The sequence below is a fragment of the Lemur catta genome, chromosome 16 (assembly GCF_020740605.2).
Source record: "Lemur catta isolate mLemCat1 chromosome 16, mLemCat1.pri, whole genome shotgun sequence".
NCBI classification, from domain to species: Eukaryota; Metazoa; Chordata; class Mammalia; order Primates; family Lemuridae; genus Lemur; species Lemur catta.
In genome coordinates, this window is record NC_059143.1 from 34,326,750 (window position 1) to 34,351,028 (window position 24,279).

The window sequence follows — 24,279 nt, forward strand, 5'->3', positions numbered from 1 at the left end:
CTAAACACCAGGACTCCCTCTCACATGTGAATGACAGCCCTGGATGGCAGGGACCCTGCCTTGCCGGAGCCCGCACAATGTTAGTCACACAAGTGTCGGCAGCCAGGTGCCTGCCAATTGTAGGACTTGTCATTCCCCATTCGAGCTTTCACCAAGATCGGCAAGCATTCTACCACTTCCTGAAACATGCTACTTCTGCTTCATTTATCCAGCCCCACATGAACACCCAGAGGGGCAGAGCTCTGCCTTTGGTTCCTGGCCCCATGGCAGACTCTAGACAAGGTGCTTACCTTGTCTGGTGGGGTCACAAAGCCAAGACACGCATAGTTAACAGAAATGGGTAATTTCAATCATTTAGAAACTGATTTAAGAACGGGGAGGGTCGGAAATTGGGATAGTGGGTTGATACTGCCTTGTTTCCTATAGAAAGTACAACCTGATTCCCAAAAGAAGTTTTCCGGAGTTCGTTATTTAAAATCTATATATATCCCACTGGGTTTTAACACAAAAATATTCAAACATGAGCTACAGAAGAGTTAAACCTCAGATGCAGGCTTTAAAACAAAAACAACCTCCAAGGGAGAGTGTGGCTGACGTGGCAGGCTGGGGAGTCGGCCAGGCCAGAGCAGCCTGTTTCTTCTCCTCCCTGCAGCTGCTGTTCCACCTCGGCAGTGATTTCTCCAAGGAGTGCCTGCGAGGCTCGGGATAGGGTCAGGTCCTGGGCACACCTTGCTCCCGCTGCCCTGGCAGCCCACAGCCCTCTGCCCCGGCCACAGAGGATTCAGGACCCACCAAAGGGCACAGGTTGCTGCCCCCTTCATGTCAGGGGCTTTGGGCCCACAAGGATCCACTTCCTCCAAAAATAGTAGCAGCGACCTGAGCACACACTGGTCACCTTCCCTCGACATGGGCTCCAGGCACTGTCATGTCCAGTGTCCAGCGAGCCCTAAGAGGAATGGAACTCCCTCCCCTTGGAGCCCATGCAATGACCACTAACAAAGGATGAGGAGGAACTTTCTGAAAAGCTCCCTCCAAGGTCTGGGATGGAAACTTTGGTTCCTAACCTGGAGTCAAGAGACCTGGATTCTAGTTTCTCCTCTGCCCCCACCAGCTATGGGGCTCCGGAAGGTCTCTCCATCTCAGCCTCAGTTTCCTTATATATAAACTGCAGGGCTGGCTCTTCCACCTCTAACCCCCTGTAACTCTGCGACTCCAGCTTGCCAGCACCAGGAAAGCATATGGATTATTTTTTAAGATTTTCTCTCTTGCAGGGACTTCACATTTCTAAAAATGTGCCTCTTAAAACTACTATTCTACCTCTAGACTTGGCCTAGAACTGAAGCAAACTGGAACAAATGATTTATAAAGGAAATACAAAATGCTCAGTAATATTTGCTTTTCACAACCTCCTGTGTAGCGCAAATTTGGGGCTGGGTGTGGCAGTGGCTCACGCCTGTAATCCTAGCCCTCTGGGAGGCAAGGTAGGAGGATCGCTTGTGCTCAAGAGTTCAACATCAGCCTGAACAAGAGCGAGACCCCATCTCTACTAAAAATAGAAAACAATTAGCTGGGCATCGCAGTGCACACCTATAGTCCCAGCTACTTGGGAAGCTGAGACAGGAGGATTGCTTGAGCCCAGGAGTTTGAGGCTGCAGTGAGCTACAATGACACCACAGCACCCTACCCAGGATGACAGAGTAAGACTCTGTCTAAAAAAAAAAAAAAAAGAATTTTTGGACACCTGCTACCTGTTTTGTTAGCTCCCACGGAAGAACTTTAAGCTATAGCTCTGGCCTCCCTGGGAGTTTATATCTGTTAATTTTGGCTAGTTAGAGAGCAGTTACAAAATAATCTACAGCAGGGCTCACACATCTGGTGTCAGCTGGAAGAACCCCAGTGCTGGGTGAGAGCAGCTGCCCCAGGACAGGGGAGGTGAGGACGACGAGGCCACAGAGGATGTGTCCTGTGCCTTCACACAGGCCTGCCCTGCCCTCAGCCACAGTTAACCTCAGCTGTGTCCTGGAGATGACACCACCGACCTCGCAGGGCTGCCACAAGCACTGAGCGAGAGAACGTGGAGGACAGCACCTGGCAAGGTGCCCACTCAGCCACATCCTCCCCACCGCCCGGATTCCTGAGCCCAGTCCACGCCCGCTCTGGGCAACATGGCCACCGAGAGCCGGGGCTTGCAGGCTGAGCCACGCGAAGAGAAGGGAGGAAGACGAGTCATAGATACTTGAACTGGTTGGCCTCGGAGATGTTCATCGCCCATTTGCACATCTGGAGGCTCTTCCACCTGTCGAACAGCTCCGACTGCTTCACCCTTGGGAGGGGAGGACAGAAGGGCACGTGAGGGGGCCGGGCAGGACAAAGCGTGATCATTCCCAGAAACGCTCCCTTCCTGCTCTTCCATGGCCAAGTCTGGGGCTGGCCCTTGGCAGTAACTATATTTTCATATTTTCTGTATTCTTGATGCTCTGGCACCTGGAGCATTGATAATTCCTAGAGATACGAACACCTCTCCTGCAAACATGCCTTTCATGCACAAACCAACCCGCCCAGAGCCCACACCCTCAACCACCTCCTTTATCGGCAGAACACCAGTCCCTATGCTTCAGACCCTGCTGAAATTATTCAAACTAGACAACCCTAAACCTGTCCATCCTACTTACCCTGCTTTGTCTGTCCTTCCCAAGCAAACCTCATGGAGGCTCTTGCCCAGGCCACCCCTCACTTCTGCCTCCGGGCCGACCCCGTGCTGCCCCGCGCCACCCTGCATGCCTCCTGTCCCGTGCAGTCATTTCCACACCTGCCATCACACAGCATCATCCTGGCTCACCCTCTGCTCCCCAGCCCCCTCCCCACTCCCTGCAAGCCACTGGCCCCTGAAGGAGCTCCCTACTCGGCCACTGCCTCAAACGCCTCCTGGAAACACAGCCCTGGCAATACTCCAGGAGGGGTCCCAAGCTCGACTGCTACCAGTGTCTGGGCCCTACTCTCTGTGCCTTCAGTGCCCTCATCAAATCCTGGACCAGAGTCAGGGCCTGGACACCCAGCCTGGACTCCTGGCTCCGTCCGCAACTTGCAGTGTGACCTCAGGCAAGTCATCCAATCTCTCCGAGACTCAGCTGCTTTATCTGTAAGATGGATATAGCAGCAGCTGCCCTGCTGACCTCAGAGGTTGTCAGAGAGTTCAAATGGAATAATGTGTGCAAAAATATTTTATAAATTGCTTTTCAAATGCAGACAACCCTTGCAGATGAAGGGTTGACCCCAGGCACTGCTCTCCCCAGGCACACATAACATTCCAGAAGAGGAATAAAAAAGGTATAATCCAACCAGATAAACAGAAGGACAGGGGCAGGAGGGCACCTCCGTGGAAGAGAGATGTCAACAAGTGTATGGAAGGAGGAAGGGGTGACGCAAGGATAGGATGGCACAGCCCAGAGGACCTAGAGTGGATCTGGGTGGAAAATTCTAAGAGGTGGGTGGAGGGTGGGAGGGAATGAGAGTCAACTGTCAGTCCATAGGCAGAACCATCAAGCCCACCCTCCACCCACCCCCGTGGCAGCCAAATATTGCATGTCCAGCAGAGGAGGAGGAGGATGGAATCAGACTGTCAGTTCCTCTCTGAAAAATATATCATTCCCAGTTAAAAGATCTGGCCAATCTAGCAGCAAAAAGGCCAGCAGCATTTTGAAAAACTTCAGACACAAAGCTCTTATCAGTTTTTAATTGTTTCAAGTTTAAATGTGAATAGATAACTGAGGATTTCATGGTCAACCTGAAGGCAACAGATCAAGATAAACCATCAGACAGAGTGATCACCAAAAAAACTATTGAAGGAACAAAGGAGAACTAAAAAATATCCTACTTCGTGTCCCCAGAAATACTCAAGAAGACATCATATCCTTAAAAACAAGAATAGACTTCTCTGAGGACAAAGAAAGAGCTCTTGGCAGGGACGGTTTCATCAGAAGAGCTGGAAGATGAAGTCAAGGGATTTTCCTAGAATGTGGAATTAAAGAGCAAAGAGAGAGAAAAGACGAGATTAAAAAGCATGCGTGCTAGAGGTACAGTCCGGAATGTCCAGTATCTGACTCTCAGACATACTAGAAAGAGGAAGGAGAGAAAAATGGAAAGGAGGAAGTGTAAAGAGATCCAAGAGAAAGTCTGAGGGTCTGGACAGGCCCAGATGAAGAGGCTCCACTGGGTGAGTCTGTCCTGAGGCTCACCACTGGGACATCTCGGAACTGTCACGATCTGAAGATCCCAGAGGAAAAGAAAAACAGATACCTCCAAAGGGACAACCATTCTCATACTTCTCGTGTAGCCCTGGATGCTAGAAGGTGGTGGAGAAGGTCTTAAACATCCTAACGGAAATGATTGCCACCTAAAATACCAACCCACCAACCCAACAACCGGACAACTCCCCAGACCAACAATCAAGTCACAGGGAAGAATCCAGCCACGGAGACACAGGACCCAGAACCTTACCTCTCAGCCACCACTTCTTGGGAATTTACGTGAGAATGAGTGGACATGAAAGGAAGGCGTAAGAAAGACCCAAAGAAGGAAGCTATGGGATCTAAGCAAAGGTGAATCCAGCCTAAGAAGGCAGAGAAGGGACGGCTGGGACAACAGCCACGTGACCCACGAAGAGAGCTGCCAAGCTGCAGCGAGAGCATCCAGGGAAGCCCTAAAGGGAATGCATGATTGACGGAGATGCGGGGAAAAAAAAGGGGCAGAATAGACAGGAAGAGAAACAAGGGGCAAAGATGGCTAGAAGCTCCAGAAAAAAGGGGGAAGAAAAGGCACAAGAGGGGAGCTGGAGCCCTGGTGCCTCCCCGGCCTTCGGTGAACAATGTCCACATTGTCCCAGGAATGGAAAACACTATTTGCTGATCTTCAAATTTTAGAGTCAACCTCTAGAGAAAGTCCCAAGACAGGTTTGCCATGGTTACAGATAGAATGTAAATGTTAGCAGCCTTGACATTTTAAAAGTAAACTCGTGGATGACCGAAGCCACAGGCTGGAGGGGGTAATTTTAACAGCCTCATCTTACATGGTGCGGGGTCAAGAGATACTGTCTATATTTGGTAGAACAAGAAATAGATTACTCAGGTCATCTGCAGATAGGAGAACTAAAAACAGCAATATCCCTCAACTGGGGAAACACGGGGAGGGGGCTGGGCACGGTGGAAGGGAGGGGGTCCTCGCCCACTCAGGCAGGACGTGTGAACCCGGGGAAAGTGTAAATCAGGAACCAGCAGCAGGCGCGTGTCATGGACATAATTACCAGAAGCAGCAGCAGAAAATCGACAGGAGTTGGGCTGGGGTGAGGCGTGGGGTAGAGACTGTAGCTTTTTTATTATTATAAGCTTTTGTGATCTACTTAATTTTTCTTGTGCAAGAGATGGTGATCACAGTGAGATGAGAGCAGCAATCATCTCATTACCCTTCTTTTTCCCACTTTTCCTCCACGGCCTCCTGTTTGCACCCGGGTCTCACCCACTCCCTCCATCTACTCATTCATTCACCATGTGTGTCCTGAGCCCGCACAGGGTCAGACTCAGAGACACCTGAGCCTGGGGCCTGGCCCTTAAGGAGCCCCTGACTGGCAAAGGACCCGGGATCATGAACACTGCAGTGGCACAAAGGGGCCTCCCAACCCCAGCAGCGGCGTCTGCCCAACTGGCCCCAGCTCCCACTTCCCCTGGGGCCTCGGTACTGGGCTCAGCGCGGAGTCCCAGCCCCAGAAAGATGGCGAAGGGGCAGTGGGGGAGGCTGGCGGGGGGTTCTCAGGCACGACCCCCAAGTGGGTGTGAGCACAGGCAGAAACCGAAGCTTCCTATTTAAAAATAAAGAGGCTCGGGAATGACTAAAAGCAAGTGTCCATACTTTCAACAAGAATTAGTGACACTGCGTTTTCATGGCAAACCATCACGGAGTAGTTCCTCACGTATCTGACATTGTCAGGCAGCGAGGCATTTTCCATGTGGGAATTTTCCGGCTGACTGATTTTTACCATTGATTTCAGCAGTTTTGGATCACAGTTGTTCCCAGATGAATCACACACCTCCCTGTCTGCTCAGGCAGAACACCAGCTGACATCTGTGTGCCTGAAGGGACGGAAGCTCTTTTGTCCAGCACCCACCACTCACAGATGGGGATTTAATCTTTTCCCGAGGACTCTGGGTCAGACCCACCGTGAGTCCTGCTCATGATGCTGGGCTGGAGCACAGTGAAGCCCCCGGGTCCCCAGATGGTGTCAGAACCACTCAGATCAGAGCTGGCCTCTGGGGCTCTCTGCTTTCAGTCCTGGAGGACACACTGACCCTCGGCGTGTCCTCAGGGAAGGAGCACAGAGCTTGCTGTCCCCAAATGTCACCAGGCTCATAGACTCATGCCCCATGAGCAGCCTGGCCTCTCCTTTCCCCTCGGGTCCCATGTGCTTGGGGACCACAGCATGGACAACAGGACAACTGGAAGAGACAAGGGTGCAAGGCCCTGCAGGACGGCTACTCAGCCCAGGAGCCCAGCCCTCGGGCACAGAGCAGGTGCCCACAGCAGAGATGAGAACACCCCAAACACCCCAACAGCAGTCCATGACAAGGGACAAGGGGTGGGCACAGAGCATGGGGAAATAGGATGCTGTCCATCACAGCTCACTGCATTTGTATCTCAGGCTCAAAACAACAGGCCCAGGGAACGTCTAATCTGGCCCTAAGAGGAAGCTGTGATAGGGGCTGTCATGGGCTGGATTGTGTCCCCAGTACTCATATGTTGGAGGCCTAAACCCCAGCACCGCAGAACGTGTCTATTTGGAGATAGGGTTAAAATGAGGTCCTTAGGGTGGGCCCTAATCCAATCTGACTGGTTTCCTTATGAGGACACAGACCAGACACAGAATGAGGGGCAACCACGTGAGGACACAGCAAAAGTGACCATCTGCAAGCCAAGGAGAGAGAACTCAAAAGAAGCTAGTCCTGCCCACACTTTGATCTCGGACCTGTAGCCTTCAGAATTGTGGAAAAATAAAATTCTGTTGTCTAATCCACCCGGTCTGTGGCACCTTGTTACGGCAGCCCTAGCAAACTGATACAGCGACTACACCAACATGTAGAAAATATACGGGTAGAGGGATGGGAAGTGACACGGAAGGAGGACCAACTCATGGGGTTTCTCAGATCTTCTTGTCCAGATCTTGAAATAGCCACAAAGGACTGTGTCTGTTTTATCATTTTTAAAAACTGGCCAGATGTGGTGGCTCATGCCTATAATCCCAGCACTTTGGGAGGCTGAGGCAGGAGGATCGCTTCACTTCAACCAGAGGGCTCTTGATTTGCACAAACATGCAAGGGCCTAAAATCTTTGGATTCAGAGAAAAGATCCAGGCTCTCTGCTAGGAGCTTATGAATTCGGCTCCTGACCACTGTCCTTGCCACTAAACCACAACTCCTCAGTGGAGCGTTTCAAACCACGAATCAGCTCATACGCCCCAGACCCTGCTTAAAACTGCTCCCATGGCTCCCACTGCCCCTGGGATAGAGATAAATCCAAGCCTGGGTCTGCACCATGAGGCCCCACGCCGTCTGGCCCTGCCTGACCCTCTGGCAACACAGCTTGCAGCTTCCGCATCACCCTCTCACGCCAGCACGCAAGCTGCCCTGACCCTGCAGGGCCTGGGACACAGCGGGCTCCCTCCTGGCACAGGGCCTCGGTACACACTGTTCCCTCCACCTGGAGTCCTCCTGGCCCAGTTAACTCCTGTCACCCTTCAGACTGGAGCTCCAGCGTCCCTTCCTCGGGGAAGCCTTGCCTGCCCACCCCAGCCTGGGTCAAGCCCCCCGTCACTGCCTTGGCTCCTCGGGGTGACTGGTTATTAACGTCTGTCCCCCCGATGGGCTGAGAGCTCCAGGAGAGCTCCATGAGGGCAGGCACATAGTGGCGTGCGTTCAACCAGGGCCGGGAGGAGCCGATGGGAGGTGAGCTACCTCACATGTTCCTCTCTAGGGAGGGTGCAGAGACCATTGCTTGGTGCAGGGGTCGTAAACTACGCAGCTAATCCCAGCAGCACGTTGGTCTCATCCTTGGAGTTTTCTAGCAGCTGCTAAGCTATGGAGTCTGTGCATGACAGCCCAGAAAAGCTGCTGCTCGTTCCAAAAAAGAAAGAAAGAAAGCGGTGGGAAGGAAAGGGAGAGACAGGCCCTGACATTTACTGAGCACCTATTACATGCGCTACTACGCATACGGACTTCTGGGCTGTCTACTTTCACGTGTTATTTCAGATTGTCTAGAACAACTCTTAAAAGGTAGGTAATAGTGTCCCCATTTTTATAGGTAAAGAAAGGCTCAGAGAGGTTCAGTAATTTACGTAAAGATTCAGCGCTGGCAAGGCTGAGGCAGCTTTGGATCTCAGGTCTGCCCACCCCCAGGCCCACGCCCTTCCCAGGGCCCAGGCTAGAATCATGTCAGAAGGCCAAAGGAGCAGGGGCCGAGGTCCCCGGGGTTATGTCAGGGGCCTATGAGTCCCTATGAGCACCCAATGTTTCCGCCTCTGAATACTATATTTTTTCCACATCCAGATATAACTGTTTCCAAATAAATATAGATCCTGTCATGACTAACACAGTATACGTTCCTCTAAATGGGTTTGCTGAATTCATGGCAGTTCTATGAGGGACGGAAACCCCGGGTGGGCACATGCCCGCTAAAACGCTCGGCCTCTGACGTGCTGTTCCTCCCGCAGGTTGTAACAGAGCCGCGGGTGGCATATTGTTGAGTGGGGACGGGGAGCTCTTTTACCATTTGTGCAAAAAAAAAAAAAAAAAATTAAAGAAGGTCCATACGCAGATGCCTGTTCGTGCACAGACTCTCTCTGGAAGGAGGGACAGCATGCATGGCTGCCTCTGGGGAGCAGAACCGTGCCAGGGGACTCTTCACCGAATAACCATCTGGACCCTTTGAATTTTGCATCATTTAAATAATCCAAAAAAATCAAATTTTTAATGAAATTAAAATTTTAAAAGGCCATAGCAAGTACTCTCACTTTCTCTGATCACAGAGTGCAGAGCATCCCTCTTCCTCCTCCCCTCTCCTTTGCAGAACTTCAAACCAAATCTGCTTCTGAATCTCCCTGTTTGCTGAGTACTTTCAGCCTACGGTGCAAAGTACTGAATTTCAGGTAAGACATTCCTGTGCTCGCTTCGATTTCTACACAAGAGCCCGGCAATGATAATCAAGAAGACTGGTAATTGAGCCGGGGACTTTAACACCCGAGTCATTGGCGGTGACCTTGCAAACTTGGCCTTCTGTCACAAAACAGGCACAATCATTGTTGTGCTCCAGGCCTCCAGGGCTTTCCAAATGCCAGTGGCCCAGGGAAGGAGACCTACTTTCTGCTCTCTGGGGATCTACTGTGTGTTTCCTGTTTCCTTCTGCCATGACCACCGCCCCCCCACACACCCCTACATGCACCGTGCGCCCACCCCCCAGCCCGCCACACTCACATGGACAGCACCTTCACTTCCAGGATTTCGTGCCTCAGCTCCAGGCATCTTGTGGAGTTGTATTCAAAAGGCCCCTCGTAAAAGTCAAAGTACCTGGGAACCAACAGGGACAGAGGTTACACAGACATGCAGGCCAGGTCTGGAGGCCTGCAGAGGCTCTTATTCAGGGGTGGGTGTCTGTTCCCATCAAATAAATAATGCAAACCAGCCCCACCCCAGCAGATGACCAGTGGGGGCTCCAGGCAGAGCATAGGGCCCTCTAGTTTGATTGCTGGGTGGTCAGTTACTCTCAGCACCCCAGCTCCAGAAGTGCTCCTCTCTAGAGAGGGTGCAGAGACCACTGCTCAGGACAGGGGCCGTGATCAATGCAGCCTGTACGGGAGCATGAACCCATCTCAGCAAACAGGCAGAGTCAGAGCAGATTTGGTTTCAAGTGCTGCAAAGGAGGGAGGAGGAGGAGGGATGCTCTGGGCTCTGTGATCAGAGAAAGGGAGAGACCTGAGTCCTGGAGGTGACAGCACCAGGAGTCCAGCAGTGAGCCTTCAGGCCCCCAGCCAGGCCTGCCCTTCCTTGCTTTCTCCTTCTCTTGGGAAAACGTCCTGAGATTTCTCCTGTTTTTTTCTACTTTGCAAAGCATTTCCATTTCCATCGGTTCACTTGATCCTCGTGCTCACACTGAGAGATGACCTTTCTTCCTCCCCATTTGACAGCTGAGAAAACTGAGGCTGCCCAGTCAGGGCTCCAAGCCACAGTGTCATGCAGAGCAGGATGGGGGCTTGGTCTAGGCCCAACTGGGGAAGAGCCCAAGCCCTTTCCAGCACCCGCTGGCTCCAGGCATGCCACAGCCACCTCGGGGTCCCTCTGCCAGCTTCATGCAGAACATCAACACCAATTTCAGCCAACACCCACTGAGCCCTTACCGTAAACAGGCCAAGCACCAGGCCAGGCATTTGACGTGGATGGATGCATCCACTTTTAATCTTTCTAACCAGCCTATGAGGAAAGTGCCCATCACCAGCATCCTGAACAGGCTCTGGGAGTTAACTGACTTGCCCTGAGCCCCACAGCTGGAAGATGGCAGAGCCGTGACAGGAGCCTCTGTGCTGATGAAGCTGCTCCTGCTGCCACTTGGGTATGAGGACAGCCGATGTCCCCTGAAAAGGGCCCTCTGGCCTCCTGGGGCAGAGGCCAGGTGAGCCCTCTCCTCATGGCCTCTCCTCCTGGTGGCCAGAGGCTGGGCCGGATGGAGCTGGGAGGGTTGGATCCCAGGACAGCCTCGACACCACGAATCAAGGAGCTTGCAGGGCCTGAACCCTGTAAATGTGGGGACAGTGGCCTCACCACAGGCAGCCTGTGAGAATCAGAAGCGAGGGTATCCCAGGGGCTGCTGCTGGGCTCTGCGAGCCAGAATCAGGCATCCCTCGAGTCGTTCCCGGAACCCCTCCCCACCCCAGGCAGCAGGCATTTCCCAAGCACCCTTACACACCAAAATCATGTGTGCAAACTTATGTACGTACCGTTTAGAAATCCTGAAACATTCTGGCTTCTTTTTAAAATACTTGTATTTTTATTATTGCTGTTATTATTGTATTTTTATCATCACTTTATCATTAAAAATAATGTATTTTTAAGTATAATTTCATATTTAATACTTTTTAAATTATATTTGTATTTGTCCTTAATAATTTCAATGTCATTCAATATGTAATTTTTAAGTAGTATAATTACATATTTAAATAATTTCAAAATATTAAAACATCTTACACACCAAATTGGCCCCTATTTGCAAAATAAATTGGTTCCTGTTCTCGTGGCATGAAAGAATTTAGGCAGAGTTAATAAGAATGAGGTATGAAATATTCCCAAAATATCAAAGTCATCTTTTTCTGTTATCCTGGTGTTTGGGGATTCCTTTCTCTGCCTTTCTCATCTGGCAAACTCAAATTGATCCTTCCACCCAGCTCAAGTGCCCACGCTTCTGGGAAGCCTTCTCTGACCCCTAACCTGGGCACCCCCTATACACTGTCTCTTAATTAGAGTCAATGACATTGTATTATAATAGTCTGTTCATATTATCTGTGCTCCCTTCCAAACTGCAAGCATCTCAAACACAGGGACTATGTCTTTATTATCCTTATATCTTCCGTACTACAGAGTCAAGAAAGCTAAAAATGACATTTCCAGGCTCCTTTGCAGCTAGGGTTCTAGCTAGGTTAGAACAGTTCGGTTCGGTCAATCGAAAGCATTTGCACGAGACTGTCAGGGCTGTTACAGGAGAAGAATGGCAGGGCTCGAGGCACAGTTTTGCCGGTGCAGAATGTGGCAGAGGTGGCATGGCTCTCGGAAACTGCAGGAGTGGCAGCACCTTTGTGATTGTATCAGAGGCAGCAGCTTTCACGGTGGCACCATTTCGCTGCAGTTTGGGGACGCCCTCCTGGAAGCCCAGCCATTGCTTCAGCTTTCCCAAAGCAGCCAGCCATGCCCTTCATAAATTCCTTTCGGCTTTAACTAGCTAACATGGATTCTGTTATCTACAACTAAGAACAAGGGGTCAGCCTAGGGCCACAAGATAAGTCCATGACCTTGGCTCTAACTCACGTAGTTTTCCAGTCACACAGCTGCTGTGAGGTCCTGTGTCTTATCACAAAGATCATTGTTTGCAACCAGAGCCTGTGTCACTAAGCCCTTTGGAATCCAGCAGGTCAGGTGAAGCCAGGACCCCAGGCTGTTGCTAAGAAAAGCTCTGGATTCAAGCAGACAAATGATCATTAGGAAGAGACTTATCCTAGAGTCCTCAGGGAGGTGGAGACTTGCAGACACATCTCGGATACGGCTATAAACCAGCTGTGTGATCTTGGGTAAGTCACTTCTCCTCTCTGAGTCTCATTTTTCTCCTCCTTAAAACAATCTGTTTAAACTAGGGCAGCATCTCCCCTTTGATCAGCCAACACTTCCATTCCCTCCACAAAGCCGCCTCTGCCTTGCCTCACCTCCTCCTTGGTCCCCCTTCCCCCGCGTCCCTAACATCACTCAAATGCTAAGCTAAGCAGTGTAATAATCCCAGTGGTCTTGTGCTGTGCAGTGGCTTTTGGGTGCAGAGGCTTTCAGAACGGGGTTCACATCCCTCCGCCCCTCACTAGCCATTGCTATGGTCTGAATGTTTGTGTGTCCCCAAAATTCATATGTTCAAATCCCAACCCCTAAGGTGATGGTATGGGAAGTGGGGCCTTTGGGAGGTGATGGGGACAGATCCCTCATGAATGGGATCAGAGCCATTATAAAAGAGGCCCGAGAGAGACCCCTCACCACCTGCGCTATGTAAAGACACAGCAAGAGGTTGATATCTATAAACCAGGAAGTGGGTCCTCACCTGAAACTTAAACTGCCTTGATCTTGGACTTCTGGGCCTCCAAAACTGTGAGAAATAGATTTCTGTTTAAAAGCCACCTGGCCTATGGTATTTTGTTACAGCAGCCTGAACAGACTCAGACAGCCACTTTAGGCCTGTCACTTCTCTGAGCCTTAGTTTCCTTGTCTGTAAAATCAGCAGAAAAAAATGCAATGCATGGGACAGGGTTGAGAAAAGACATCGACGAGCATTTCAGGGAAAGCACTGGCACACAGGAAGTGCCCAAGAAATGCTCATTCCCTTCTGTCCCCTCTCTCCTGCCACGAAAAGGCACATGCTGCCAGCGGATGCCACACGGAGGCAGAGACTTGCTTACAGTCCCTCAGCTGGTTGACGGCAGGGCTGAGTCAGGGATGAACAACTCAGGAAGTGTTTCCACCATCTGCACTGGTGACATCCTCCTTCTGCTGTGATTAGTAAACCTCTCCCCTGCCACTCTGCGGATAAAGCCCACACGAAGTTCTGCTTGGACATGGGCATGTCCTTGATCACCCATCTCTGCTGCAGACTCTATGCATTAGCCATGTGTTTCTGATGCTTTGACCCCTGGCCCTTTCTGACCCTGGCGGCACTGCCCCTCCCAGGGATGGCCAGCTCCTGGAGACAGCCAAGGACTAGCCTGTGAGCGCACTTTTCATGTGCAAACCGACCCAGGGCCATGCCCCAAACACCTGCTCTATCAGGCTGCCACAGTCTGGGCCTCCAGAAGAGCCCCTGCCCTGATCACCCTAGGGCCAGGTCCTAGGCAACTGGGACAGCCCCTACTCACCAGAGCCGACTGAAATTATTCAAACTAGCCAGTCCCAAGCTGCAAGCCCTGCCTCACCAGCTCCTTCTCATGGAAATCCTAATAAAAGCTCTTGCTCACATTCTCCCCCGGCTCGCGCTGCCTGACCCTGGGGCTTGCCCACGTGGCCCTGCACGGTGCACCCTGCCTCCTGCTTCCAGGGATCTGTGAGTGTGAAAACCTCTTCCTTTGTGACAATCACTTCTGTATCTGTATGTCTTCCTATAACCGATTAAAACAAATCCCAGATACCCTGAAAACACTCCATGTGGTACCTCAGCCGACTCACCAAAACTGCCCCATGCCTGTTTCTAAAGCTTGTTTTCTCATCTGGACAATGTGGCTAATAGCCCTGCTTCCTTCTCCATCCTACCTGGGCTTTGCTTTTGGGGGGCTGCATCGCTCTAGCTTGGTCTGTAAAGATGATTGACTTGAGGAGCCACGGTCTGAATGTGCATGTCCCCCTGAAATTCATACATTGAAACTGAATCCCTCATGTGATGATATGAAGAGGTGGGGACTTTGGAGGTGATTAAGTCATGAGAACTCTGTCCTCAAGAACGGAGCTAGAAGCTGGGCGCGGTGGCTCACGCCTGTAATCCTAGCACTCTGGGAAGCCAAGGCAGGAGGATTGCTTGAGGTCAGAAGTTTGAGACCAGCATGAGCAAGAGTGAGACCCTGGCTCTACTAAAAATAGAAAAATTAGCCAGGCATGGTGGCCTGCACCTGTAGTCCCAGCTACTCAGGAGGCTGAGGCAGGAGGATTGCTTGAGCCCAGGGGTTTGAGGTTACAGTGATCTATAATGAGGCCACTGCACTCCAGCCAGACTCTGTCTCAAAAAAAAAAAAAAAAAGGATGGAGCTAGACCCTTTCAAACGAAGCTTGAAAGAGCCCTTCATCCTTCCACCACGCCAGGACACAGTAAGAAGGTACCATCTATGAGGGTCCCACATCAAATCTGCTGGGGCTTTCAACTTAGACTTCTCAGACTTCAGAACTGTGAGCAATAACTTTCTATTGTTTATAAATTACCCAGTCTAAGGTATTTTGTTACAGCAGCCCAAACAGATGAAGGCAGGAAGCAAGACTTTGAGAAGCACGGCCACACTGGGTCACCCTACATCTGCTTCGGACAGGACGCTCAGGGACTGCACTCTGGAGGAAGCTACGGAAATCCCTGTTTGGTCTGAATGCAGACATCAAATGTGATGCAATTAAAAAAAAATTATCTAATTTTTTTAATCTAATGACATAGGAAGATGCTCACATGCTAACGTGGAATGAAAAATGCAAGTTACAAAACTATGTTTTGCAAAAAAAATTATATATGCATCTGTGAATGCATGGGGAAAGGGAAGAATTGTAACAAAATATTAATGGGAGTGTCTCAGAGTAGTGGGAATATAAGTGTTCTTTAAAATAATTTTCTGTATTTTTATAAGTTTTCTATAATGGGGTTATGATTCTTTTATTATTGGAGATGACTAACAAATGCCGTTTTCTTTTTAAGTCATGGACCTCTCTCCAACCATCTCGAGCTTCTCCTGACCCTGCTAGAAGACTGAGAGAAGCATTCTCCAGCCTTCTTAAACTCCATTAGCCTCTCAAGGTGAGTTCATCACTGTCTCTTCTTTCAGTTCTGGAAAGACAATCTCTCCCGATGTCAAAGGGGAGGGGACCCTGGCAACACGCTGGAGCATCTCGCAGGTATGCATAGCCCCAGCCAGTCACATCAGGAGCCCAGCTCCTCTCGGGGGCTGCGTGGCTGCCAATGCCTGCGCCCGGCTGCGTCCAGCCTGCCCCATCTCTGTGTGCTCAGGGCTGCGGGGTCAGGGCTGCCTGGTCAGCAGTGACAACCTCCATAGGGGGGAAGACAAATGCAGAAGGCCTAAAAGAGGTGATCATGGGGGTCCCGGACATGAGTTCTCCTCCTCCCGTTGTGCTCCAGCTTCGCAGGCTGAGAAGGTCATGTCTCACCACACTCAGGGGCTGGGCCCAGAGAGAATCCGGCTCTACCAGCCTTTCCCCATGAGTCTGTCCCTCAGAGGCTCCCCTGGTGACCAGGTCCCCTCTCTGGAGCTTCTCCAGGGCCAGTGTGCCTTGCTTGCGGGCCACAGCACTCTGGGTCCCGGCACCCATTGGCTGGTACGAGACGAGGCCCATGCATGCTGCCTTCTATCTAACACCTCCCCGCAACCCTCAGATGCTGATGACATTCCAGACACTAGCAGCCCAAGGAGCTCTCTGTGTCATGCAGAGCACACCTGTTAGGCCTCCACCAACCTCAGAGAAGCAGGGAAGCTGCCCTGGCTCAGCAATTTAAGCCCCTGGGCCCCTGTCAAGCCTGGTACAGAGTCTTGGAGAGGTACAAAGGGGTTTATTTATTCCACATTGGGTAGGAGCACCATTAGCCCATACGGTACCTATGTGCAATTTAGGAAAAAAAGCACCTTTTTCCCAGATAAATCAAGCCACATGCCAGGCACATGACTAGCCAAAGGAGAACAAGCTGGATTTCAGCCCCACCTGACTCCTTGGCTGAGTATCTTTGTGCAGTACCCACCCTGTGTAACTGTATGTGGCAGCCTGATACCAGATCCTTTAACTTGTCTGGTTTAATCCTCCCAACAGCTTTATGAGGCAGGCATTATTTCCCCATTTTATACCTGAGACTTGAACTACAAGACGTAAAGTATAATAACTTGCCCAAGGTCATCCAGCTAGTAAATGGTGGCACTGGAAAAGAGACCTCAGGTTTGTGAGAGCCTGGAACCCATGCTCTTAATCACTTCAGTGCACTCCCTTGCCCTGACTCTGACAGCCACTGTTCCCTGGGGGTATTCTCAGTAAGCAGCCCCTCCCCCTCCCAAGGGCGACAGCCCTTCAGTGAGCTCAGTGCTATTTCTAGAGCCAGAACAGCTGCTGTCTCGAGATAGCACACTACCCATCAGAGCGAACGCACAGAAATCAGAGTCTGAAAATTGCAGCCTGACAACTCAAAGGACGGGAGTGTCTTCCCAAGTAGGCTGGAGAGAGGCAAGGAGGGCCCCACTGTTCATAACTGCAGGTCACAGCTGGCAGGAGACACTGCCACGGCGTGGAGAGCCCTGGCTCTGACCCTGGCTGGACCACAGCCGGCTCGGCAGCCTTGGACTTCACCTGCCCTCTCTGGGCCACAGTTCCCTCATCTGTCTCCAGGAATCACCAGAGCTGTTTCGAGCTACCAGAACTGAAAGCCAAAGAGCCTGATGTCCTCAGCGCCACCCTAGACAATCCTGTGGTTAATGTGCTCCAGGTGTGCACCTTGCGCCAAGCCTGACGGTCATTCCTGGCATGGGGTGGGGACAGGGAGGTCAGAGGCAAAGCCTGAAGCCTAGACTCACTTCTCCTTCCCCTCCTAGCAGTTCTGCAGGGCCCCGGATAAGTGTCCAGCACACTCCCTACGAGAGTGCGTCTGTGATGACGTTATTTTCCAGGCCAGACCAGGGGGCCCTGAAAAGCTCCCTTTGGTAAAGTTTGGCTCAACAGCTCAGACTGTCCACACCAGCACCGGTCAGGTCCCTACTGCTCCTGAGGGGCCTCGATCACCATCCCCCCAGGTGCCCAAGCCAAGCGCTGCCTCCTAGTTGCCTCTTTCTCCTTCTTTGACCAACTGTCCCCACTTCCACCTCCCAAGCAGTCCTCTCCACCCCAGTGCCAGGGACACGATTCCGCCTTCTTCTCCCACCCGGATCAGTGTCTCTGTCTGGACACACCTCGGCTGTGTCTCCCTTGTTCCCACGTCTTCATCCGCCGGAGTCAGCCCAGGGTCAGCTTCCTTGGCTGCCCTCCCGCCCTCCCTCCCCTGTGCCCGCAGAGCCGGGCACCCCTCCAGCCCGGCCCTCATCACAGCTGCTCCACGGCCTGTCTGTGCCCTCGGCAAGTGCGGAGGGCTTTCCTTCTCTTTCACTCATGGAAGATTTGCTGATCCTCTGCTGTGTGCCAGCCACCGTTTTAGGTCAGAATACGGTGACGGACAAGCCAGACAAAACCCCCACCCTTGTGGAGTCTCCGTGAGGACAGGCAGTAAAGTATTCATTCAACATGGTGCCAGGTAGCCATGAGCATGACAAAAAAAAAAGAAAGAAAGAAAAGAAAAAAAACGGGCCAGGGGATTGGAGGGTCCCCGGAAGAGTGGTGGGGGGTCAAGGAAGGCCACTCTGGACAGGGAACAAGAATGGTGGTACAGAGCCCTACGCAGACGTGTAGGAAGAACTTTCCGGAGAGGAAACTGTAAGTAAATACAAACGCTCTGAGGACAGCAGCTGCCAGTGTGGCAGAGCCTCACCTGCCCACAGCCCGGCTTCTGCCAGGCCCTGAGCGCCCACACTGGGTGCGTGGACCACAGGGGAAGCCACCAGGTTTGCTTTAGCATTTGTTTTTCCAGCCCCCAGCCCAGTACATCCTGCAAAACCTGTCTCTCCAAATTCTTCCCAGACGGATGAAGCCCAAGAGCTCCAGCCCTTTGTCCCTTTTCTGCAGAAGTGAAAATTGACCAGAAAGGCCTGCTTGGAATTTGGGATTGCCCGGGTCGCAGCACCCCAAGGGCTCCTCTCTGAGACACAGAATCCCGGGAGCAGGTGGAGGGAAGCTTTTTCCAGGAATAACAAGCAGGAAAGCCCTAAGCACAGTGCGGGAGGGGCAGGGGGAAGTAGGAGGCCACAGAAGATAAAAAGTGGGGAAGAGGGCAGCAGGAGATGAGAGACCCTAAAGATCATCCTGTCTGAGACCAACTGTGCAGCTCTGACAACAATAATATGCACAGAAGAAATCTACCTAAATCCACAGGGCCTTTTTATCACGGTCTAAGGCCAGGAGCAGAGGCAGGAATGGAAGGTCGACAGCACTTGGAGAGGAAAGTCGAGGAGACCTCCCCCCACCTTGGATGAGCTGCACAAAGGAAGATTCGCTCTAACCCCACCATGAGTGCCAAGACCCCGGAGTCACACTACATGGGGTGCTCCAGCTCCACCACACACCACCTGGACATGACCTAGCCTTTCAGGGCCTCAGTTTTCTCATCTGTAAAATGGGGGTAAAGATAGCAGTCACCTCAAAGGTTTGAGGCTGAGGGTTAAAGGGGACAGCACAGGTAAGGCGCCCAACACAGCGCCTGGCACACAGCTGGCCCCCGTGATGCCCAGCGAGGGGCATCGCCATTGACATCCAAGCTGAGGCTTCCCTTCCCGGAAGCACCTCGGACTTCTACATTAACCTTATGGAGCATTCGCCATCTGCACCTCGCGATTTATTATGTCATTACATACTGTCTTGAAACAATGAGGGAACAATTCACTACAGCATGATAAAGTGCTACGCTGAATTCAGACAAGTTCCTTCCAGCTCTAAAATGTGACAATTCCAAGTCCAGTGTGACATGGTACAGGCCAGACACACACACAGCTGTCACCCACGGGGCAGGGCGTGGGCCCAGGCCCTCCACACTCACTCAGCTCGTTCTTCCGCAGAGGGGGCTCTCTTGTGTCGTTGCTTTGGGGCTTTCTCTTTTCTCCTGTAGCTGGTGCTACGCACCCCCCAGCTTGGGAAGTCTTCGGCACTCCAACCCGGAAGCCCAGTGGCACAGGGAGAAGACTGCCCCAGCCACAGGCACCCTGGGCCAGCCCTGCCCTGGACCTCAGAGAGGTGTTCCTCGGGCTGCCTTTCCACACATCCTCTTGCCAGCCCATCCCAGTGGGAAGTAAGACCAGGGGCCAAGGCTAGCATGGAGTCTGGAAGAAGGGGCCGATGAGGCCAGACAGCCAAGGGGCCTGCGGGCTGTACCTGGAGCTGGAGGGTCCACAGGGCTCAGGAGGTGCACAGACAGGGCGTCCAGCCCAGTTCTCCAAGGCGAGAGGCTCCTAGGGACGTGGGGCATGCCTGAGCAAACATGGAGGAGCTTACGTGCATTGCCAGAGAGTTCTCTGAGTGTGTAATGACAGAAATTGCCCTGAGGGCGATGTATCTTACAGAAGGTGGAGTTAAAAGGGAGTCAGGTGAGCAGAGGCCATCAGGGAAGGCTTCAAGGAGGAGGTGGATACTGGCAGGAAGACAAGGACTTGGATGTGGAGCAGGGCCCAGCTGGCAGAGGCTGAGTGAAGCCCTTCGTGCTGCGGCTACAGGCCAGGCTGAGAGGCAGCTCTGGCTGCTGGGACTGTGCCTGGGGGACTCCTGCCTCCCTGCCCTCAGAGCAGTCGCCCTGGCAGCTGGGCCAGGCCAGAGGGGTCAAGGTTCTGAGCTGGCCAGGGAGGATAAGTACTCTTCCCCTCCCTCGCTCTCCCCCTCGCAGAAGGGCCATGCTCGGTGTGGGGTGTTCGGGGCAGTTTCTAGTCAGGCATGGGGGAGTATGAAATCTGCTTCCGCTGCCCCTCTCTGCTTTTTATACATCCCCCCACCCCATCCCACCCACCAGCACTCTGCTTTCCTCTTTCCAGCCAGCAGCCCAGAACTCTCCAGCTGCCCCTCGATCTGCTCTTCTCAAGAGAAAATTCTTGGGCCGAGTGCAGTGGCTCACACCTGTAATCCTAGCACTCTGGGAGGCCAAGGTGGGAGGATTGTTCGAGGTCAGGAGTTCGAGACCAGCCTGAGCAAGAGTGAGATCCTATCTCAACTGAAAATAGAAAGAAATTATCTGGACAACTAAAAATATATATAGAAAAAAATTAGCTCTGCATGGCGGCACATGCCTGTAGTCCCAGCTACTCGGGAGGCTGAGGCAGGAGGATCACTTGAGCCCAGGAATTTGAGGTTGCTGTGAGCTAGGCTTATGCCATGGCACTCTAGCCTGGGCAACAGAGTGAGACTCTGTCTCAAAAAAAAGAGAAAATTCTCTGTTAATTCCAACCTGTGAAAGAGTTTAGGATTATAAAGTGTTTCCCCATCCTGGGGATAACTTTTCAAAGACAGTGCCAGGAGATAAGGTTGAATCCAAAGGAATAAATCTCTAAGTGGAGATTCAGGAACACTGAAATTAAAGTTGGCTTTCGTACCAATAGCCTTTGCTGTCTCCGTGCTTCATTCATTCTTTTATTCAATTCTCATTTACTGAGCACCTACTACATGGCAGGGGGCCTCCTGGGGGCTGAGAATTCAGAAATGAAGAAGCACATCACTGCCTCGCTGGAAAGATGGAAGTGGAAACACACAATTTGAACAATATGATGAGAAATGTCTTCAAAGATCATCCTACTTGTTCAGAGCACCCACTTAAATGGAAACAGTTGCCGATTAAAAATTATCCCCTACCCTCTAATTAAAGCAGTTCCCCTAGAGGTGCTTACTAGACAACACTTTATAGACCTAGACTTGAAATTAAAGCTACATGTCAATGTATATTTTATAGATCACACCTTCCCAGTGCAGCCTGGACTTCCCCCAGCCTCTGTGCAATGAGATCTGACCACAGCCTCCATGAGCACTATCTGGCCTGGATTTTCTTTGTGGTCTTGTTTGGAGTTTTCCAGACTAATATTTGGACTGGCTCCTTCTCCTTGTGGCTGCTGCTTGAGTATACAACATATGAGTCATTTGCTTTTTAGCCCCTCTCCGTCCCCTGCTTACATTTGGTACTTCCTGACTTCCCTTCCAACCCTGTGAATAATAAATGATAGCAGGTCACACCACACTTCCACACACCACACAACTATACATAGCAAAATACGGCACGCGCTGAATTATTCAATAGCTGAATAATACCACGGAGCTCATCCCACATTCCAGACTTGGAGAGTCGTTAACTGGGACAATGTGCACGGCGTCCTCGTTAGGTCCTCCCCCAAGCCCTGCAAATCTGCATTTTGAAGACGGCAGAAGCTGCTCATTTTTATTATACCAAGGTAAAAACTCTCCAACCTCCGGTTCAGTTCTAATTACATTAACCGTTATCTCTCACATATGGGAAGTATACACATCGCAGTCTTTCACAGAGGTGGGTATTTCAGGGGTCAACTAGAAATTGAGATTTGAAAATGGAATTGTTCCAGAACAACTGGGGGTGTGTGGTCATGACATGTATTCTGTGACTAGGGAATTCGTGGTCCACTCCCCGGAAGGGAAATGGACTCAGCCGGCAGCGAGGCTGCATACAGGGCATCTGATTCCAAAGTCGGATTGGCAGAGGCCAGAGGAGCGTCAGACCCTGAGGGGTCCCAGCTGGCAGGAAAGGGGAGGCTGGCCCGGACCACTGGGGTGGGGGGAGGAAGAGAAAATCCCGGGTAAGGGAGATGAGAAAGGGGGCAGGAGAGAGGGACGCGGAGGAGAGAGGAAGGAAATGGGGAAAGGAGAAAGGAAGGTGACCCAGAAAGGGTGGCAGGAAGAAAGTAAGAGAAGAATGCAGGGACGGCGGGAGGGGCAGAGAAGCGAGAGATAAAACTGCGGAAAGAGGAAGGGAAGACAAAAGATGCTGGCAGCCCAGAAAGTCAGGGATGAAGCCCATGTGATAATTTTGGCGGCTGCTGGGGACGTCTGCCCACAGCTTCCCAGGGCCTGTCTGCCCTGCTCACTTGACTTGCATTTTCCAGCCAGAACCCCTCAATGAACTCTTCCAGGAGTCCTTAGCAGGGGGGCAGACACTCGCTGACTTACCTAGACCCTCCTCCCCCCGTGGGAGGGTCACAGAGCAGACAGGCCATCTCTGGAGGCTCAACCTCTGAAGGGCCACCGGGGACCACTCACACAGCCCCCCTCCCCGCGACCTCCCAGGGCCCAGCAGCTGGCCAGGGCTCCCCCTGCACTTGCACGGAAAGAACTGTGGTCCCAAAGGCCAGCATGAGACCCTCGAGCCCAGGTCATGGCACATGGCCATCCCGATATCCTCAGGCCTGTCTGTGGACATTTGCCCCACTGGTTTCTGACTTAAGAGCCACATCTTTAATTTCTCAAAGTATTGAACAAAACCACATATTAGAGGTCCCTAAAAAACCCATTACTTCTCTGCAGGGTCAATTTAAATCTCTTCCCCAGAAGAGATGAAAATGCCTCTCTTCTAGGGAAGTGGATCTAAGAGTTAGTCCCTACTTAGAAAAACAAAAATTAAGGAACCAAACAGCTTCATCAGCCCTTGGGAACCCTTAGCTGGCGGGTTCCAGCCACGCTCAGCTCCTAGCAGATGGAGCATCCTGCCTTGTCTGCGAAAATTCCCCACAATGCCCCCCCTGCAACGAGTGTGCCCTGCCTGAGAATATCCCATTTGTATTCATTCAACAAATAGTACTGAACTTCTACTCATGAATATATAGAGTGCCCTTAGTTACTGATTTGAGCTCCAAACACTACAACAGGTCAAGAGGAAATAACCACGTGATGATGCGAATGTCAAGTGTCAGGGCCACCTTGATGAAAGTGGTTCTGCCCCAGCCAAGGGTGGCCTCGCCTGTGGGCACAGCAGGGACTGCGTGGGCAGTGGACTTCAGAGGAGCAGGGACCCCTGCCTGACACCCACCCCCTGCTGCCACCCACTCCCACATACACCTACACACTCTTGCCGGCTGATATCTGAAATCCCTGCAGCGGGGACAGAGCTTTGGCCCCCACCCTCAAATGGAGGCTTGAGACCAAGACTCCCCCCATCACTGCTAGAAGGGGCAGGGCATCCCTACTTTATTGTGCTTGGGTCCTACCCCTCATCTTTCAAATCCGTTCACCCCTCAGGTTATAGGAGACAGGTGGAGATACCAAAATGCATTGAGCTTTGAGCACATAGTTCACCTGAGGGGCAAGAGGCTGCAGGGTCACTACAGGGCCGGCTTCCCCCCTCCCTGGCCATTCACCGAGTTCTGTACCTGGAGCTGGAGTCACTGCCGCTCTGCACTGCTGGGTCGTCCGTGACATTAAAGAGCCCCGTCCAATTGGCCAGCTGGTCACCACTCTGCCAACCAAACTGGAGGCCTCTGGCAAGAAAACGAGGCAGTCGGTACTCAAGCTCATTTGCTGGGTTAAGCCTGTCTACCAGAGAGCCACATCCTGTCATTGTGCCCCAGTGACACATCACCTTGGCCATGCACGTAATGGAGACGCTGGTAATGACTCCAACCGTGAGGATGACGCAATGAACCACAGTCTTTCCCCTGCTATGTGCTCTTCCACATCCGTCCCCCCACTTCACCTTCCCCAGCAGGGCTGAGACGACACAGTTCACACACAGGGAAACTGCGGCTTAGTGAGATTAAGGTCACAGAGCTCTTCTAACTCCTATGTGGCACCACCCCCCAATTCCTGCCCATGGAGACGTAAGCCAGAAGAAGCCCAGCTCACCAGCGCTTTGTCCTCAGAAGCCAGAGGCACTTCAGAGCTTTCAATGAAATCTATAGTTTTCCAACGTGTAAGGACACACGATGATGCACCCAACACGTCTGTCTGCACTCCCTCCCCAAACCTCACTAAAATGACAGCAACGGAATAAACACAGACATGGCATGCTGAGGCCACAGCAACACCATGCTGGACACTGAAAAGCAAAGGGGCGATGGGTAAAGGCCAGCGCATGTGGCAGCCTGACCACCTACAAGAACCTGATCTCCTCACTGGGGACAACTCA

At 51.9% G+C, this 24,279-nt stretch overlaps 1 protein-coding gene across 2 annotated transcripts in view; it reads right to left on the reverse strand.

Moving 5' to 3' along the window:
* Positions 1–24,279, reverse strand: part of ST8SIA5 (ST8 alpha-N-acetyl-neuraminide alpha-2,8-sialyltransferase 5) — a 50,246-nt gene that overhangs the window by 6,506 nt on the left and 19,461 nt on the right. The window contains exons 2-4 of one of the 2 annotated variants that reach the window (XM_045527640.1): positions 23,525–23,632; positions 9,513–9,605; positions 2,237–2,323 (exon numbers count right to left, since the gene is read on the reverse strand). In XM_045527640.1, the coding sequence (XP_045383596.1) occupies positions 2,237–2,323; positions 9,513–9,605; positions 23,525–23,632 (288 nt within the window). The remainder of the gene's footprint in view (positions 1–2,236; positions 2,324–9,512; positions 9,606–23,524; positions 23,633–24,279) is intronic. The other variant, XM_045527641.1, reaches the window with a different exon arrangement.